Source organism: Hyaena hyaena, unplaced genomic scaffold (genome assembly GCF_003009895.1).
Source record: "Hyaena hyaena isolate Hyena2069 unplaced genomic scaffold, ASM300989v1 scaffold_674, whole genome shotgun sequence".
Classification (NCBI taxonomy): domain Eukaryota; kingdom Metazoa; phylum Chordata; class Mammalia; order Carnivora; family Hyaenidae; genus Hyaena; species Hyaena hyaena.
In genome coordinates this window covers 254,217-272,592 of record NW_024081309.1, presented here as the reverse complement: position 1 = coordinate 272,592, position 18,376 = coordinate 254,217, and the positions used below count along the sequence as shown (strand labels likewise).

Here is an 18,376-nt window from a genome sequence, read left to right as displayed (position 1 = left end):
AACACTAGACCACAAGTTTTAGATAACTGGAAGTAAAATCCTTAAAAGAATTTTTTTTCTAAGGAGCTTAGATGCACTACATTGGGTTAATTATTATCTTTGGCTTCATGACCTACTCGTATCATTGGTCCTCACCTAGAGTGCTTTAATTATTTAATTATTTTAAATAATGTAATTATCTGTGAATCTATAAACTGAAACAAAAGCAAGTACCTTTGTAGCTACGTACATTTAATATAAAGTAACCCCACTGACTCATCTGGCTGTCTCCTGACCTAAGGTAATTATTTCCTCCCTGTGTTCATCAGCACCTTGCTCCTCTTTGTTTAGAAGTTTACATAAATGAATTCCTAAAGAGCGTACAGTTAACCGTTGAAAACATAGGTTTGAGCTGTGCGGAATCACTTATACATGGATCTTTAAAATAAATACAGTACAGTATTGTAAATGTAATTTATCTTACGACTTTCTTAATAAAATTTTCTTTTTTGTATCTTTATTTTAAGAATAAACAGAAAATTCATATAACATACAAAATATGTGTTAATTGACTGTTTATGCCATCTGTAAGGTTCTGGTCAATAGGCTATTATTAGGTAAGTCTTTAGGGAGTCAAGTTATATGCAGATTTTTGACTGTGGGAGGTTAGCACCCCTACCCTCCATATTGTTCAGGAGTCAATTGTAGTTTAAATTTTTAGTTTTTTTAAAACATTAAAGTGATATAAATCTGTAATCTTTTGGAGTTTACCTTTTTCACTTAGTGACATATTGTTGCAATATAGATATTTTATTGATGTTGATCTGAAATCTAGAGTCTAGATTACTTGCTTTGCTATATCAATTTATTTTGTGAATGTGCCACAGTTTATTCATTTACTCTTCCACAGATGGTGATTTTGGTTTCTAAGTTTTGCCACTGTGAACAGTATGCTACAAATGTTCTTGTACTGTCTTATAGATACGCAAGAGCTTCTTTTGGATATAATTCTAAGAATGAAAATGCCCACACCTTCAGGTTGTAGTTCCAAACTCTTTTCTAAAGTTGTTACGTCAACTGATATTCCTACTATCTTGCATCAGCCTGCTCAGATGGATGTAAAAGGATCTCACTGTGGTTTTAGTTTGCATTTCTCTGGTCACCAATGATGTTGAACAGCTCTTCATGTGTTTTTTGGTTATGTATGTTGTTTCTTGCCCATTTTACTATTGTTTGTAATCTTATTTATCTTTCTTATATATTTTTAATGCTAATCTTTTGTTGATCATGTATATTGTGACTGTCTGCTCACAGTTTGTATCCTGTCTTTTCACTTTACTTTTATTTATTTTTTAAGTTTCATTTATTCAAGTAATCTCTACACCCAACGTGGAGCTTGAACTTATGGCCCTGATATCATGAGTCACACGCTCTTCTGACTGAGCCAGCCAGGCTCCCCTTCACTTTACTTTTAATACACTCTGGTTTGTTAGGGTTTTTTTTTTTTTTTTTTTGGATAATGCTTTCTGTATCTTTAAAAAAAAATTTTTTTTCTTTTTTAATGTTTGTTTATTTTTGAGAGAAAGAGACAAAGTGTGAGTGGGGGAGCGACAGAGAGAGAGGGAGACACAGAATCCAAAGCAGGCTTTGGGCTCTGAGCTGTCAGGACAGAGCCCGATGTGGGCCTCGAACTCACGAACTAAGAGATCACAACGTGTGCCCAAGTTGGACACTTAACCGACTGATCATCCAGACACCCTGCTGTGTCTTATTTTTAAAATCTTTCCCTACACTGAGGTCTAAAATTATTCACCTATATTCTCTACTAATTTTTTTTTTTTTTTAAGATTTTTATTTATTTCTAGGAGAGAGAGAGACAGCGTGAGCAGGGGAGGGTCAGAGAGAGAGGGAGTCACAGACTGAAACAGGCTCCAGGCTCTGAGCCGGCAGCCAGCACAGAGCCCAACGCGGGGCTTGAACCCACCAACTGAGAGATCATGAAAGATCATGAGAGATCAAGCGAAAGTCGGACGCTTAACCGACTAAGCCACCCAGGCGCCCCACTCTACTAATTTTTTTAAAGTTTTGTTTTTGACTTTTTTTTTTTTACTTCTTTAAAGTTTATTAAGGTTTTCTTACTGACATACTACATGAGAAAATCTTCAGTCCATTTGGAGTTTTTATTTTTTTTGTAAATGGTATGAGATAGGGATCCAATTTCATTTTTTTCTCTTTAATTAACAGTTTTACTAGAATAGTGATCATTTTTTATTGATTAGTCCTGCTTTTCCTCTCTAAATTGAAATGCTATCTTTCTTATAGCCAAGTTCAAAATAATGCTGATTTGTTTCTGGACTCCCTATTTTATACTGTTCAATTGTATATGTTCAATTTGTATATCATTGTGTCAATTCCATACTCTGTAAATTACTGTGGCTTCATCTATGGTATACTTCCTCCCTGCTATTTTATTACGTTTTGGAGCTCATACACTGAGATTGTTTTAACATTTTAATATATTGATGTTTATATTTTAAATTGTTATTATCTTAGTAGATTGAAACATTTATTATTTGGAGACTCTTCATCTCTGATAAAACTTTTTTCTTATAATCTAATTATTAATATAACTGAGATTTATTTTGATTAGTATTTGATAAGTCTTCTAATATTCTTGTTCCACCTTTGAGTGTTCCTACATTACAAGAGTGTCCCTCATAAATAGCATGTCTGAATTTTTAAAATTTTGACTTGTGTATGGAATATGTCCTATATTTAAATTTGTAATAGTAATAATAATAATATGCTTGGGTATGTTTCTACAATTTTAAATGATTTCTCTTTATCCCATTTTATCTATGCTCTTTTAAATCCTTTCTTGCTTTTTTTTTAAATTGATACTTAAAATCTTACCCTCCAATAAGACAAGAACTTGCAAAGCACTCACACTTCTTGTTTCTTTCTCCTTTTTTTTTTTAAAGCGATTGTTTCTTCCTCTTGACTTTTTCTTTCACTTTACCCTTACATCATGTTGGTATTTTCTAGAATGGTGCTACTCAAAGTATGATCTGCAGACTGGTTCTAGTACAAAAACCGTTACTGGTTTCCAAAGAGAGGTGTGGAGCTGCACCAGGGTGTTATGAATCACCCATATCAATAAGGAGACAAGTTTAGTTGTGTTTTGTTTTGTTTGTAGCAAGACTTTCTGAATGAAGGAAGCATTGTATTGATTTGTTAAATTGCATTCTAGCACAGACTTTTGAATAGAACTAATCTAAACCTATAAATTTGAGGTTAGTATGGAATTATTTTCTATCTTCTTTGAATGTAACTACTTTTTTAATTTTTTAATTTTTAAAATATTTTTCATATTTATTTTTTTTGGGGTGGAAGGGCAGAGAGAGGAGATACAGAATCCAAAGCAGGCTCCAGGCTCTGAGCTATCAGCACAGAGACCAATGCAGGGCTTGAACTCATGAACCGTGAGATCATGACCTGAGCTGAAGTCGGACACCCAACTGACTTAGCCACCCAGGCGCTTCTGTAACTACTTTTTAAAAGATGACTCAGACTTGTCCAGGGTAATTTAATTACATTCGTTTCATGTATCTCTTTTAGCATTTCCTAAATTTTTCTCTCAATGTATTTCATCAAAAACTGTTTTGAATATATGTTGTTGTACGGTAAACCTTCTAAGCCTTGAATACTTGAGAATATTTTTATTATGCATTCATAATTGAATGATAGTTTGGCTGCATATACAATTCTAGGTTCTAAATTCTTTTTATTTAATAGTTTTGACCCCCAGAAGCAGCAATTTTATATGTTTTAACCAAATATTAATATGCTTAGTTACCTTCTTACTGTTGAAAAATCTGTTGGCATTTGTTATTCCTTTGTATGTTGTTTGCTCTTTCTGACTGGAAGCTTTAGAATTTTCTCTCTATTATAGTTTTATATTTCCCTATAATGTATCTAAATGTGGATTTTTCCTTTTTCTCCTCTTGGGCATACCGTGGGCCTTTTAAATCTATTAAGTCCTCTATCTCCAAACTCATCCAGTATATGCATTACATATGTACAGCTTTTTGTATGTCAGTCATACCTCCATAAGGTGTTAAAAAAAAAAAAAAACACTAAAGTCCTTTATCTTTTTTTTTTTTTTCTGGGAAATTGATTTACTTCATTTCTTCAAGTAATCTTCAGTTTATTTTTATTTCTCAAGACTTTTATTCCAATGTTAGCACCTCTGACTCAACATTTCTTTTATATTGTCTGGCTTTCGTCCTTTCTTCCTTCTAGGAAATATCCTCAGTATGGTCTTCTAAATTGCTTAGTTATTCCTCAAATGTATCCATTCTGTGATTTATCCCATCAATTATAGCTTTATTTCAGCTGCCATATTTTTTCACCCTGATGTTTTTGTTCAACATTTCTTTTTCATTACTTTTGGTTTTTATTTTGCATTGCAACTATCTTCTCTTACTTCTTGTAAAAAATCTCTTTGCCAGCCTAAATTTAAGTGATTAATCCATCTGTTCTGGTATTGCTTTTTCTATAGGACTCTATAACCCAGTATGTTTTTCTTTTGAAGTCTTTGTTCTCCTTAAGTGTCTCATTATTTTGGCCCATGAACTAATTTTCCTCTGGTGGTATCAGCTGTTCCTTCTGGACAGTGCATATAGGTGAAGGCTGACCACAGTCTGGTCTGCTCTAGTAAGGTCAGGGAGTTGGGTTCAGTTCCAGATCTGCAATTGACTGGCCTTGTATCTATGGGTAATTTAACTTCTTGGGGCCAGTCTTCCTTCCACAATAAAATGATGATGATAATAATAGCAGCTATTTGACATTTAAAATGTCTATTGACCCAGAATATAATATAGGTTATTGTGCAGGAGGGGGGTTTAAAGATTTTATTTTTTTAAGGTAATTTCAGCACCCAACATAGGCTCAGATTTACAACCCTGAGATCAAGAGTCACATGCTCCACTAACTGAGCCACCTAGCCTGCCCTAAGCTATTGTGTTTTACTATAAAGAAAATTCCCATAGATACATGACCTGCCAATAGATTCTGATCTATTTACCCTTCCCTGGGGCCCAATGGTTACGTGGGTAGCTGTCCCAGTTCTCTATTCTCTAGCTTGAAGGCTTCCCCTGATAGTCTTTGTTTTAGAGGGTTACATTCTCAAATTAGCCTTAAGACAGATCCTGGTGTCCACTGCTCCAAGAGTGATAGAATTATTCCATCATTCATTAATGTTCAGCTGAGCTTCTACGCTCACAATTCCTCTGTGTCTCCTTGCTTGGTGAGTGAGCCTGAGTGCACTGTGGGAATCTGCTGGGAAGATTCTTCCTCTACCGCCAGCTCCCAGAATTCCTTTCCATCCTCTGCATAGGATTTGGAGTTTCCTAGCTTAGTAAGATTTTATCATCATCCTTTTCATATTCTCTTTGTGGCTTCTGTAGGACTCTCACTGCTCTGAAGTAAGCATGCCTTTCCCTGTCCCACTGGCTATTTTCTAACATTGTGTTGGGTTTGTGTTTTAAATGTCTCCCATCACTTCATTGGGATAGAGAAAGAAAAAGTGAACAATTTCTGTCTTGAATTGGAGATATTTTAAAAAATTTTGATGATTGGGTTAAATAAATACTGGCAAATAAGGAATAAATTGTTTAAATATACATTACCTAAGTTGACAAGTATTTTTTAAAAATTCTATATAAAATATAAATGAACTTTTTAAAAAGTAGTTTCCTAAACATTTTCTAAAACAGTAGTTCTTTGAGGGTATGATAAAAGTCATTGTAAAAAAAATAGGTTCAGTGGCTAAATAAATTTGGAAAGTACTGTGTTAAACAAATAACCTTAATCTAAGATTTTTTCAGAACCTTAAATATGCTGACATAAATTGGGCTTTTCAAGATGGGAATGTAGCCCAGTACACTATCTTTTCTGGTGCAGTTGAGATTTGTGGTTTGTCAGTTAATTTTCAAAGTTGGTTAAAGTCAGGGATTATAATAAATAATGCATATGAACATTAAATATTTTAACTTAAAATATATTAAATAATTTAATGATTTCCTGATGAAGAATCAAGGCTTTTGCTTAGAAGATGGGTTTTTTTGTTGGAGATCTTTTTTATCTTGTATAAACTATACCCACGAATATACCACTCATAAAGATTAATCATTCTGAATTCTTAAACATGGAAAAAGAACTTTTGAAGCAATCTAAGTGGAGAATGATTTAAATGTTTTTAATTTCTTTTCTAATCTTTTACATATACCTCACCTATGCCTGAGTCAAAAGCAGTTTTTTGTGTTTTGTGGTTTTCTTAAAGCAAATCTTAATTCTTTCTAAATTATTACTTTAATTTTCTTAAAACAATTTTTCTTCTTATTCATATAGTTCAAATAATTATACATATAATACATAACTAATCCCACTATTGTTTTTAATGGTTATTTTTGAGCAAGAGAGACGGGGCGGGGGGAGTGTGAGCAGGGGAGGGCCAGACAGAGAGAGAAACACAGAATCCAAAGCAGGCTCCTGGCTGAGATGTCAGCACAGATTCCAGTGTGGGGCTTGAACCCACCAACAGTGAGATCGTGACCTGAGCCAAAGTTGGACACGTAACTGACTGAGCCACCCAGGCACCCCGCAACTGGCTTTTTTAAAACCAAATCTTATTTAATTCTTTCTAAATCTTACTTTAATTTCCTTAAAACAATTATTTTTTCATACTCATAATAGTTCAAATAATTATATTATATATAATTATAACTAATCAAACTGGTATAAATAAGTTTTAGAACAAATATCATTGACTCTTTGTAATAGTAAGCTCAACTGGTGGTAGAAATGGTGTACAGGTATTGTGAAAAGTAGCCTACTAGCTATGCGTGCTCAATAGGCAGTGGAGATGACGTGTTATCAGAAAGGAAGAATGTTAATTCCTCTAGAGTGTCAGTTAAGGATAGGTCCATTCAGAGAACTTGTATTCTATATCCACAGGTTGCCCACTTTATTTGAGCACGAAAACCATTATATGGCAGAGCATCTTTTAGACTAATGCTCTACCTTCGGAAAGTCTGATACAGTTGTAAAGTTTTCTTTTTAAAAATGTTTATTTATTTTGAAAGAGAGAAAGTGAGAACATGAGCAAGGGAGGGGCAGAGAGAGAAAGGGAGGAAGAGAATCCCAAGGAGACTCGAGCTATCTTCACAGAGTCTGTCATGGGGCACATTCTCATGAACCTGGGGCTCGATCTCATGAACTGAGATCATGACCTGCGCCAAGATCAAGAGTGAGATGCTTAACTGACCGAACCACCCAGGTGCCCCTCAATGTTGTGTTTTTTATTTTTATTTTTTTAAGAAATAACATAGGACTAAACATGTAAGAAATCCAAAGTACTTTAAATTGAGCATAGTTCTAAGTTCCTGAAAAAATAATTGTCTTTTCAGATGATCTTTGGGTGGTTTCAAAAACCCTAGACTTTGAATTGGATACTTTTATTGCACGTAGTGCTTTCTTTGGACCATCATCTACCAATGAGGTGGAGCTACTACCTTTGAAAGGTTATTTCCCCTCTAACTGGCCCACTAACAGTAAGTATTGCCATGCTTATATTAATTTATATTAAAAGAAGAATGATAAACATAAGATGCATTGTGAGTAAGGATGCTAACTTTGTTTGGGATTATTTAATTAAGGCCAACAAAAAGCGTCCACCTCTATATCCTATTATTGTAAAAATGTATTGCTTAGTTTTTGTGTTCCTGAAAAATGGGTATAAAAGTCAAATATATAAATATTTCTGCAGTTCAAGTCTCAGAGGGCTAACAATATAATAAAATTTTGAACCCTCACTTAAGTAATTGGTAAAGTTGATTTTTACATAGGCTATACCTGATTTTTAAAAATATAAGCATTAAACATATAAATAGTTATTTTCTCAAATAGTTTCTTACATCAAGTTTTTGATTCTCTTGTCTTTTTAATTCTTTCGGTTATACTAATAGGGTACATTTCGTAAATAAATCGTTTTTTTTACATTGAGAAGGTCTTCTAGATTTTGCAAGAGATTTTGCAACCAGCTGAATAGGAGAGTATGATTTTTATTTTGAGGGTATTTTATCATCTGTCTTGGGAAATTTTTAATAAGTTACTAGGCTACCAGCCTTATTATTTTAATAAAGAAAATTTTAGGCTGAATCCCTATTCAGTTCTAAGAATCTGTAGATTTCTTTATACATCTTGATCTCTGAAATAATTCCTGATGGTTGAATTTCGTCTATAACTAAAGACAGCATTTAATGATTCATTAAGAACTTCATATACATTTTTAACTTTTGATTTTTTTCTTTAAAAACTGAATAAAGCTAGTCAACTAGCTTGAGTCCAGTAAGAGCCTGCCTAATTAACTAAACATTTGCTACTTAATTTGTCACTTTCATATATGTATTTTAATATTTGTTACAGTTGTTTCCTCAGCAAAATCAGCATTCTAACTTTCTGCTTTCCATATATTTCTATAAAATAGTTGAAGAAATGAAAGATGTTCAGAAGTTATACAAATACTATACAGCACAAGGTGGTATGCTGATTAGGTGGAGCTGTCAAGCAGGGTCACCACCTGCTAACTCAAAACAGTTGTTCTTGCTCATTAGTTGATATATAGAAGTCCAAGTTTGATTTAAGTTATGCAATTTATAGATACCTATATAAAAAGTATAAATAAGCAGATCATATAGTAATTTAATGTGTAGAAGTACCTCCCCATGTACTTAAGGGTTTATTTTATGTCATGTGACTAATGCAGCAGCAGAGCTCTGAGTTGTGTAAACATTTTTAATAGTTCTTCTATGATCCATTTTATTTTCATTAAATGATCAGTTTCTGCATTTCCTCTACAGTAGTGGTCCATGCATTGTTGGTTTGTAATGCTAGCACAGAGCTGACCACTTTGAAAAACATTCAGGACTACTTTAATCCAGCTACTCTACCTCTAACACCGTACCTGTTAACAATGTAAGTTATTATTTACCAATGGTCATTGATATTCAAAAATGGTGACTAACTGTGAATATGAAAATGCAGTCAAAGTACATTACATAAATTTTTGCCAAAAATATTTTAATTATCTTTCAGAGATAATTCAGACAGAAGTTACTGTCAGTAGTTAAAAGGATGTTCCTGTAAATTTTGCCTTCCTCAAGGAATAATATTTTAAGGATCTTTTGAGTGTTGATTCTTTTTATTCATTTCTGTTTTTATGCCACAAATTATTTAACATCAAAAAGAATCCTTTTAGTGGGAATGCAAACTGATGCAGCTACTCTAGAAAACAGTATGGAGGTTCCACAAAAAATTAAAAATAGAACTACCTATGACCCAGCAGTTGCACTACTAGGTGTGTATCCAAAGGATATAGGAGTGCTGTTTCGAAGGGCACATGCATCCCAGTGTTTATAGCAATGCTATTGACAATAGCCAAAAAATGGAAAGAGCCCAAATGTCCATCAACTGATGAATGGTTAAAGAAGATGTGGTATGTAGATACAATGGAATATAACTCGACAATCAAAAAGCATGAAATCTTGCCATTTGCAACAACGTGGGTAGCACTAGAGCATATTATGCTAAGTGAAATTAGTCAGAGAAAGACAAATATCGTGTGACTTCACTTATAAGTGGTATATAAGATGCAAAGGTGAACAAAAGGGAAGGGAAGCAAAAATAATATAAAAACAAGGAAGGAAACAAAACATAAGAGACTTTTCAATGCAGAGAACAAACTGAGGGTTGCTCGTGGGGTGTTGGGTGGGGGGATGGGCTAAATGGGCAAGAGGCATTGAAGAGGGCACTTGTTGGGATGAACACTGGGTGTCATATGTAGGTGATAAATCACTGGATTCCACTCCTGAAATCATTGTTGCACTATATGCTAGCTAACTTGGATGTAAATTTAAAAAATAATAAAATAAAATGAAAAAAGAATCCTTTTTACAGGTTGAATTCAGTATGTATAGTAATACTATTTTTTTAAACCTAATTTATTTTGAGAGAGAGGGAGCGTGCATACATAAGCAGAGAAGGGACAGAAAGAAAGAGAGAGAGAGAGAGAGAGAAAATCCCAAGCAGGCAGGCTCCATGCTGTCAGCACAGAGCTCAGTGTGGGGCTTGATCTCATGAACTGTGAGATCATGTCCTGAGCCAAAGTCAAGGGTTGGACCGTTAACAGACTGAGCCACCCAAGTGCTCTGTACTAACTTTATTCTTTTCTTTTTTATGTTTTATTTATTTCTGAGAGAGAGAGAGAGAGAGACAGAGTGAGCAGGGGAGGGTCAGAGAGAGAGGGAGATACAGAATCTGAAACAGGCTCCAGGCACTCAGCCACCCAGGCTTCAGCTTCCTGAGCCGAAGTTGGATGCTTAACCAACTGAGCCACCCAGGCTCCCCATGTACTAACTTTATTCTTAACATAACCTTAATTTCTTGAGTTTTAAAATACCCCTTTTTAAAATATTGGAAGTGATATTCTCTTAAATTCCCTAAAATGGTAGATAAAGTCTATTTTCTAATTTGGAATGTTATGGGTGCTTTCTTTCTCTCACTATAATGAAGTTCTAGATTAAAAAATAAAAATCATTCTGATTCCATTATGTTATTATCTATCTTTGTTATTTAATCTTTGAAATGAATTCATTGTTTATGAAAATAGAAATAAAATCAATGTATTTATTACAGTTTTACCTTAAATAGAGGCTGTATTAATTATCAAGACAGCCTGTATGACAGAACATGGGCTTTAAAGTCAGTACACCACTTATTATCTGCATGCTTTTTGGGAAAAAAATAATATTTCTGCATCTTATTAAGGCTAAATAACTACTTCTTAGTATTTTTTTAAGACTACATCAAATAGGGGCGCCTGGGTGGCTCAGCTGGTTAAGTGTCTGACTTTGTCTCAGGGCATGATCTCATGATTCATGAGTTCAAGCCCCATGTCAGGCTCTGTGCTGACAGCTCAGAGCCTAGAACCTGCTTCAGATTCTGTGTCTCTCCCTCTCTCTCTGCCCCTTCCCCTGCTCATGCTCTGTTTCTTTCTCTCTCTCAAGAATAAACAAACATTTAAAAATTTTTTTAAAAAATAAGGTTACATCAAATAATATGTAAAATGCTTAGCATAGTACCTGCACATAGTTGGTATTCAATATAGTATTAAAATGTTAATTTTCTTCTCCACCACCCTCCTTCAAAATGGAGCATTTATCCATTTGTGCCCTTAAAAATGTCCTCTCTGATCCTTATGAAATGAAGGTTATTAATAGGTTTACTCACTATTTAAAAAACCCATAATTTTTCTTTCATTTTTTTTTTTTGCTGCCTTTTTACTAGGTCTTCATCAACTATAGTTAGCAATAAGAAAGTCAGTAAGAGAAAATTTATCCCACCAGCCTTCTCAAATATCAACACAAAATTTGAACTGCTCAGCCTAGAAGCAACATTGCAGTTAGCTAGTCAATTGATCCAGGCACACAAGTTAAATGAGGATCAAGCTACAGCCTTAATTCAGATAGCTCAAATGATGGCCTCGCACGGAAATGTTGATGTGAAGGAACTGCAAACACATACCCTCCCTATCACGATCATACATGGTAAGGAGCAAGAAAGAAAACCGTTCTAAAAAATATACTATTATATATGCTTTTGTAACTCTGCTTGTAATTCCCTAACTACAGAAGATTCCAGAATGACTCTACTTTGATTATTTTGAATCTGAGCCTAGTCTAGTAAGCTATTAGATGAGAGCAGAGCTGACCACCCTGAAAGGGGGAATAGGCAGCATATCTGATGAATGAATAGCATTATATAGTCGTTATTCACAGTATCCAGATTTGATCTAGATATCTCTGTGTTGCACCATCAGAATGAACTTCAAGTCTGAGTAACAAAGCCTTTAGTCACTCCTAGTGAGCTCACTCTTTGATCCCCCCCCAGCAGCTCTTCCAAACCTTTAACCTCTCCTGGCCCTGCCCTACTCCCTCTGAAATTAATTCTGCCTTTAAAAGAGGAAATGGAGTTTATAACAGAAATTCCTCTCAATATCCTGCTCGCCTCCATTTTACCCAAGTTTGAACCTATTTTTACCTCTTTTGGTTCTGTCCCAGTAAAGGAGCTTTATTTACTTCCTCTTCTCCAGAGCTAATAATTCTATCTGGATTGTCACCTCTTTAGCTCATTTCCTCAAACATTCACTCCAAAGCTATTTTGTGTTATTTTGAGAATTTATATGACATCCACCCTGTCAACCAAGCTAGATACCTGGAGTCATCCTTGATTATTCTTTCTCCTTAGATGAAGTGACTCTCTTCACTTCTTCACATCTTCCTCCTCCTCTCTGTTTATCTCCCCCCATCCGATCAGTCACCAAGATGTTTCACTTGTGGTTTCTACCTTTCTTTCCTATAAGTTTTCTCTCCAGGTCTCCATCCAAGCCTTCACTGTACCTCCATATGGCCTGGTGGTGAGAAGGTGGGCTCTAGAGCTGGAATCCTGGATTTATATCCTGGCTCTCTTATTTATTAGCTGTATGGTCTTAGCAGGTTACCTATCTCTTAGCTTTAATTTCCTACTTTGTAACATGGAGTTGATAATAGCATCTTTCTCTTCAGGTTGCAGGACTATGTGAGTTAACATTGGTAAAGGGCATAGAATGGTGTCTGGCACATAGACGGCACTGAGGAAAGTTAGCATATATTATTGCTAACTTATTGGTTATCTCGTACTCCTTTCTAACTGATCCACCTTTAGTTTTACCTTTTAATATTTTCACTCAAGTAGTTTTTACAAAATAAGGTCTGCCTAAGTCACTTCTATTGCTGAAAATCCTTCAGTGACTTTCCCTGGTCTGCAAGCCAAAATTTAAACTTTTTAGCCACACTAAGCAGAACTCTTGTGATTTATCTTCTTGCCTACCATGTCCGCTTTGTCTCTTACTTGTTTTGCTATAGGCTCGATAGAAATAGGTAACATCTACATACCTTGTCATGCCTTTGCCTGGAATGACTCTTTCTTTAAGCAGCCTGGATATCTTATGCTGGAAGACTTAGCTCTGCTACTTCTTATTTTTAGGAAGCATTCCCATCTCCACCAAAGCAGAGAGGAATGTTCTTTCTTTGATACAATAACAGTGTTCCTTCACTTTGATTTCCTGCGTAGAATCATTAAACATGGACGTCTTTGATCACTATGTATTATATGTATCTATGTATGTATGTGCAAAGCACATAGTAGTCACTCAGTGGATGTTTTCTTGAAAAATTAATTAAGTGAAAGGGAGCAGGAAGCAGATGGATGAAATATTTCTTGTACTTTCAAAAACTTATTTATGACATTGCCTTTATTCTTTTTCCCCTTCCTTCAAAATAATTAGGTGTTTTTGGAGCAGGGAAGAGTTATTTGCTGGCAGTGGTGATTTTGTTTTTTGTACAGCTATTTGAAAAGAGCGAAGTTCCTATGGTTGGAAATGCAAGACCATGGAAACTTCTCATTTCTTCTTCTACTAACGTAGCTGTGGACAGAGTACTTCTTGGGTAAGTATGACTAGTGTATTTCAGTATCTAATATTTTTTTTATTTTTATTTTTTTACAAGTTTTATTTACTTAAGTAATCTCTACACCCAACGTGGGGGCTCAAACTCATGACTCTGAGATCTAGAGTCACACACTCCTCCACCTGAGCCAGCAATGTGCCCCTAATTAAGCAATTTTTGATCAGTTAATTTTTCCATAGTTTTGCCATTATAAATAATATTGTGACAAAATCCTTAAGTATAAAACTTTGTCTTCGTTTCTGATTCTTTCCTTTGAAACAGTCTCATGTCTAGAATAAAAGATATAAACTTTTTTTTTTTAAATTAAGTCAGCTCTGTGCCCAATGTGGGGCTTAAACTCTCAACCCCTAGATAAAGAGTTGCACTTACTAATTGAGCCAGCCAGGTGCCCCAAGATATAAATATTAAAAAAATTTTTTTTTAATATCACATTTTTTTAAATGTTTCATTTTATTTTTTGAGAGAAAGAGAGAAACTGTGAGCAGGGGAGGGGCAGAGAGAGAGGGAGACACAGAATCCGAAGCAGGATCCAGGCTCTGAGCTGTCAGCACAGAGCCCGACGTAGGGATCAAACCCACAAACTGGGAGATCATGACCTGAGCCGAAGTTGAAAGCTTAACCGACTGAGCCACCCAGGCGCCCCATAAAAAATTTTTTAAGTTTGTTTGTTTGTCTATTGCAAGTTTATTTATTTATTTTGAGAGATATAGACAGAGAGAGAGGCAGAGCCTGATGTGGGGCTCAAAACACCGTGAGATCATGACCTGAACCAAAATCAGGACTCAGATGCTCAACTGACTAAGCCACCCAGGTGCCCCAGGATATAAACATTTGTAAGCTTGCTAATGTATTTTGCAAAATAGTCCTTCAGAAAGGGGGTGATGTGTGTATAAGAATGATCATAGCCTTTGGAGGTAGACAGACTTGCCTAGGTTGAATCATGGCTGACTCCACTTATTAGCTATGTGACCTCAGTGAAATACCTCACTTTTTTTTTTTGGAGTCCTCATCTCTAATATTGAGATATTATCATGCAGAGCTATAATGAGTATTAATTGAGATAATGTATGTAAACATAAGGTATGTATTCCTAATAAATCCTGATGCTAAGTATATGGTAGCTACTCTTTTCTGAATTATGTTGTTAGAGTCCATTTTATATGTAATAAATACTAACATCAGCATTTTTATAAACATTTAATGAACGCTCAGTTGAATTTAAAAATTCTCTATAAAATGCATTATGTAAAAAAACTTTTAGCTACATTGCATTTAGTCTGAGTTTGACATTTCAGATTGACTACTATAACTATAAAATACACTGTTACACAAAATTAATTTTATTAACATAAATATTATATGTAACTTTGCCTAATATTTTTCTAAATAATCAGAATCTATTTTACCTTGTTTTCTTTAAAGGCTTCTCAGTCTTGGATTTGAAAAGTTTGTCAGAGTTGGGAGTGTTAGGAAGATTGCCAAACCAATTCTACCTTATAGGTAAGAACACTGAATTCCAAAAGTCACAGAGTGCTGAAAGAAGTATAATATTTTTTAAAGTTTATTATTTATTTTTGAGAGAGAGAGAGCGCGCGCTCACGTGCAGGCCCACATGAGTGGGGAAAGGGCAGAGAGCAAGAGAGGGAGAAAGAGAGTCCCAAGCAGACTCCACACTCATCGTGGAGCCTGACACTGGGGCTTGATCCCACCACCTCGAAATCATGACCTGAGCCGAAACCGAGAGTCACTTGATCAACTAACTGAGCCACCCAGGTGCCCCAAGAAGTATCATAATTTTATATAACTCTTACCTTAAATTTGGTTTCTGAAGAAGAGTAGAGAAAGCTTTATCTTTTTTTTGGTTAACTTAGAAATCTGTATTTTACTATTTTATACCATGAAAATGGGATAAAGAGAAATTTCTTTTATGTAATACTTTTTTTTAGTTTACATGCTGGCTCAGAAAATGAAAATGAACAACTAAAAGAACTACATGCACTTCTGAAAGAAGACTTAACTCCTCTGGAAAAGGTCTATGTCAGGAAAAGTATTGAGCAGCATAAATTGGGAACCAATAAAACCCTGCTGAAGCAGGTAAGTTTGTTTCTTAATTTATATGTACCATTCAGATTTCTCTCATTCTTGTTGATGGGGAATATTTCCTTTAAATAAAACAAATGCCTGTGATAGTTTAGATTCAAATAAGGTGTGTGTATGTCTATCCAATGCATGTTTTATCCTCTCACAAAACGTTCTTCAAATTTGTGAACAGATCCAGCTTACTATGACTGAGTTATCCTTTCTCCTCTTCTGTATTTGTGTATGTGTGTCTGTGTGTGTTTGTGTATGTTTGTGTATTTATAATTTTGAGAGAGACTGAGAGAGTATGTGCGGGGAAGGGGCAGAGAGATGGGGAGGGAGAGAATCCCAAGCAGGCTTTGCACTGATAGCACAGAGCCCGACATGGGATTTGAACTCATGAAGCTGTAAGATCATGATCTGAGCTGAAATCAAGAGTCATATGCTCAACCAACTGAGCCACCCAGGTGTTCCTGTTTGTATATCTTTTTATAAGCTTAAAGAGGAAAGAGAAGAAGATTTTATTATTAATAAATTATTTTCTAATTTATTATACAGGTTATATATAAATATATTATTTAGAATAATTATTTATTATTAAGAAAAACTTCCCCTTAAAGAGGAAAGAGAAGATAGATTTCTTGGCGAGATAAGTGAAACTTTTTCTAGGTGAAATAGGAGAGGAGAAGGAGGTCTGACCTGGGCAAAACATCAAGTGAAATTTATCTTTAATGTTTTCCTAGAAAGCCAAGCCTTTCAGGGTCTGTTTGTATCTGAGAATCTAGGAGGCTCCGATACTTGCTTCTAGATATTGGGAGCCCAGACCAGACACACAGTATCCTCACCCATAACAGGCAGCATCAGCCCCTTTATCAGCCTCTGATGCAGAGCAGCTTACGTCAGCTGGCAGCTCATAAGAAAGAAGCCGATGAGGAGCTTCCACCAGTGAAAGGAGAGCATGGAGAAAAGAAAGAGGAACAGAGGAAAAGGGAGTTGTTGGGTTGTTGGACCACGTGGACATTGGTCACTTTCTGCAAGAGATTTGGAAAAATCAGGGCACCTGGGTGGCTCAGTCAATTGAGCGACCAACTCTTGGTTTCGGCTCAGGTCATGATCTCACAGCTCATGAGTTCAAGACCCGCATCGGTCTCTGCACTGACAGTACAAAGCCTGCCTGAGACTCTCTCTCTCTCCCTTTCTCTCTCCCCCTCTCTCTCTCTGTGAAGATAAATAAACTTTAAAAGAAATGTATAAAAAGAGATTTGGAAAAATCACCGTGCTTGGGTCCCGGTATTGCTTAGCTATTTTCAAATAATGCTGCTTAACAAACAAAATCTCAGTACTCTAAGACAACAAACTCATGACTCTAGAGGTGGCTTGGCATGGCCCAGCTTGAGGCTATGGTTCAGGTCTCTCATTCTGAGAACAGGTGGCTGTGGCATGATGGCCTCCTGACAGAGACAGAAGCGCAAGAAGAGGGGCTGGATCACACAAATACATTTAAAATGTTTATTCATATTATGTCTGCTAATACTCCGTTTGCTGTAACAGGTCAGATGGCCAAGCTCAGCAATAGTGGGACAGGGAAATACACTCCACCTACTTCCCTGGTGGGAAGCGCTGCAAAGTCACCTGGCCAAGGGTGCGGAAGTGTAATTTCTCACAAGGAGGGAGGAGGAATTGCAAATGATAACCAATCTGCAACAAATTTCACTTACAGAAGTCCTCAGAAGGCTTCAGACTAGCTATTATTTTGAGTTATAGAGTCAACTCTACTTCCTTCTCTGCTTAATCCTGAGGGCTTAGTTTGACGGTGTTCAATCAGTGCAAATTAATCATTTATGTAAATTATTTACCATTTTTGTCACTTATCCAACATAATATTGATATGTAAGAATAATAGTTCATGACTTCTTTGATAATTTACTTTTTTTTAAGATTTAATTTTTAGTTATTTTTTTTTACAAATATTTTATTGTCAAGTTGTTTCCATATAACACCCAGTGCTCATCCCCACAAGTGCCCTCCTCCATGCCCATCTCCCACCTCCTCCCCTCCCCCATCAGTCCTCAGTTTGTTCTCAGCATTCAAGAGTCTCTCATGGTTTGCCTCTCTCCCTCTCCCCCACTATTTTCCCCCTTCTTCTCCCCACGGTCCTCCGTTAAGTTCCTCCTAATCCTCCTATATGTGCAAACATATGATATTTGTCCTTCTCTGCCTGACTTATTTCGCTCAGCATAACACGCTCAAGGTCCATCCATGTTGCTACACATGGCCAGATTTCATTGTTTCTCATTGCCATGTAGTATTCCATGGTATAGATAAACCACATCTTCTTGATCCATTTGTCCGTTGATGGACATTTAGGCTCTTTCCATGTTTTGGCTATTGTTGAGAGTGCTGCTGTGAACATTGGGGTACATGTGCTCCTATGCATTCTTTGATAATTTTCTAGGTGAAAGCCCAGATAGCATAATCTATTGCTCATTGGTAATATCTGTTCACAAATCAGAACTCTTTTAAAGGAAACATTTTTCTTAAAGTTTTATTTATAACAAATTTCCAAGGTCCAATTAGGCATTCAGAGGTAACACATTTCTAAAGTGGCATGTCTTTACAATAAAATTAATTTTAAAAAATGCTTCATGAGTAACTGCAATTTCCTAGATCAATAATAAAAATCTCTTCTGTGG

The 18,376-nt window shown here is 35.6% G+C and overlaps 1 protein-coding gene across 1 annotated transcript in view; it reads left to right on the top strand.

The window, feature by feature from the left end:
- The window catches only part of ZGRF1 (zinc finger GRF-type containing 1), an 89,480-nt gene that overhangs the window by 56,095 nt on the left and 15,009 nt on the right, over positions 1 to 18,376 (top strand). The window contains exons 17-22 of the mRNA XM_039217256.1: positions 7,449 to 7,592; positions 8,901 to 9,015; positions 11,386 to 11,645; positions 13,424 to 13,583; positions 15,027 to 15,104; positions 15,551 to 15,698. Coding sequence (XP_039073187.1) covers positions 7,449 to 7,592; positions 8,901 to 9,015; positions 11,386 to 11,645; positions 13,424 to 13,583; positions 15,027 to 15,104; positions 15,551 to 15,698 — 905 coding nt within the window. The remainder of the gene's footprint in view (positions 1 to 7,448; positions 7,593 to 8,900; positions 9,016 to 11,385; positions 11,646 to 13,423; positions 13,584 to 15,026; positions 15,105 to 15,550; positions 15,699 to 18,376) is intronic.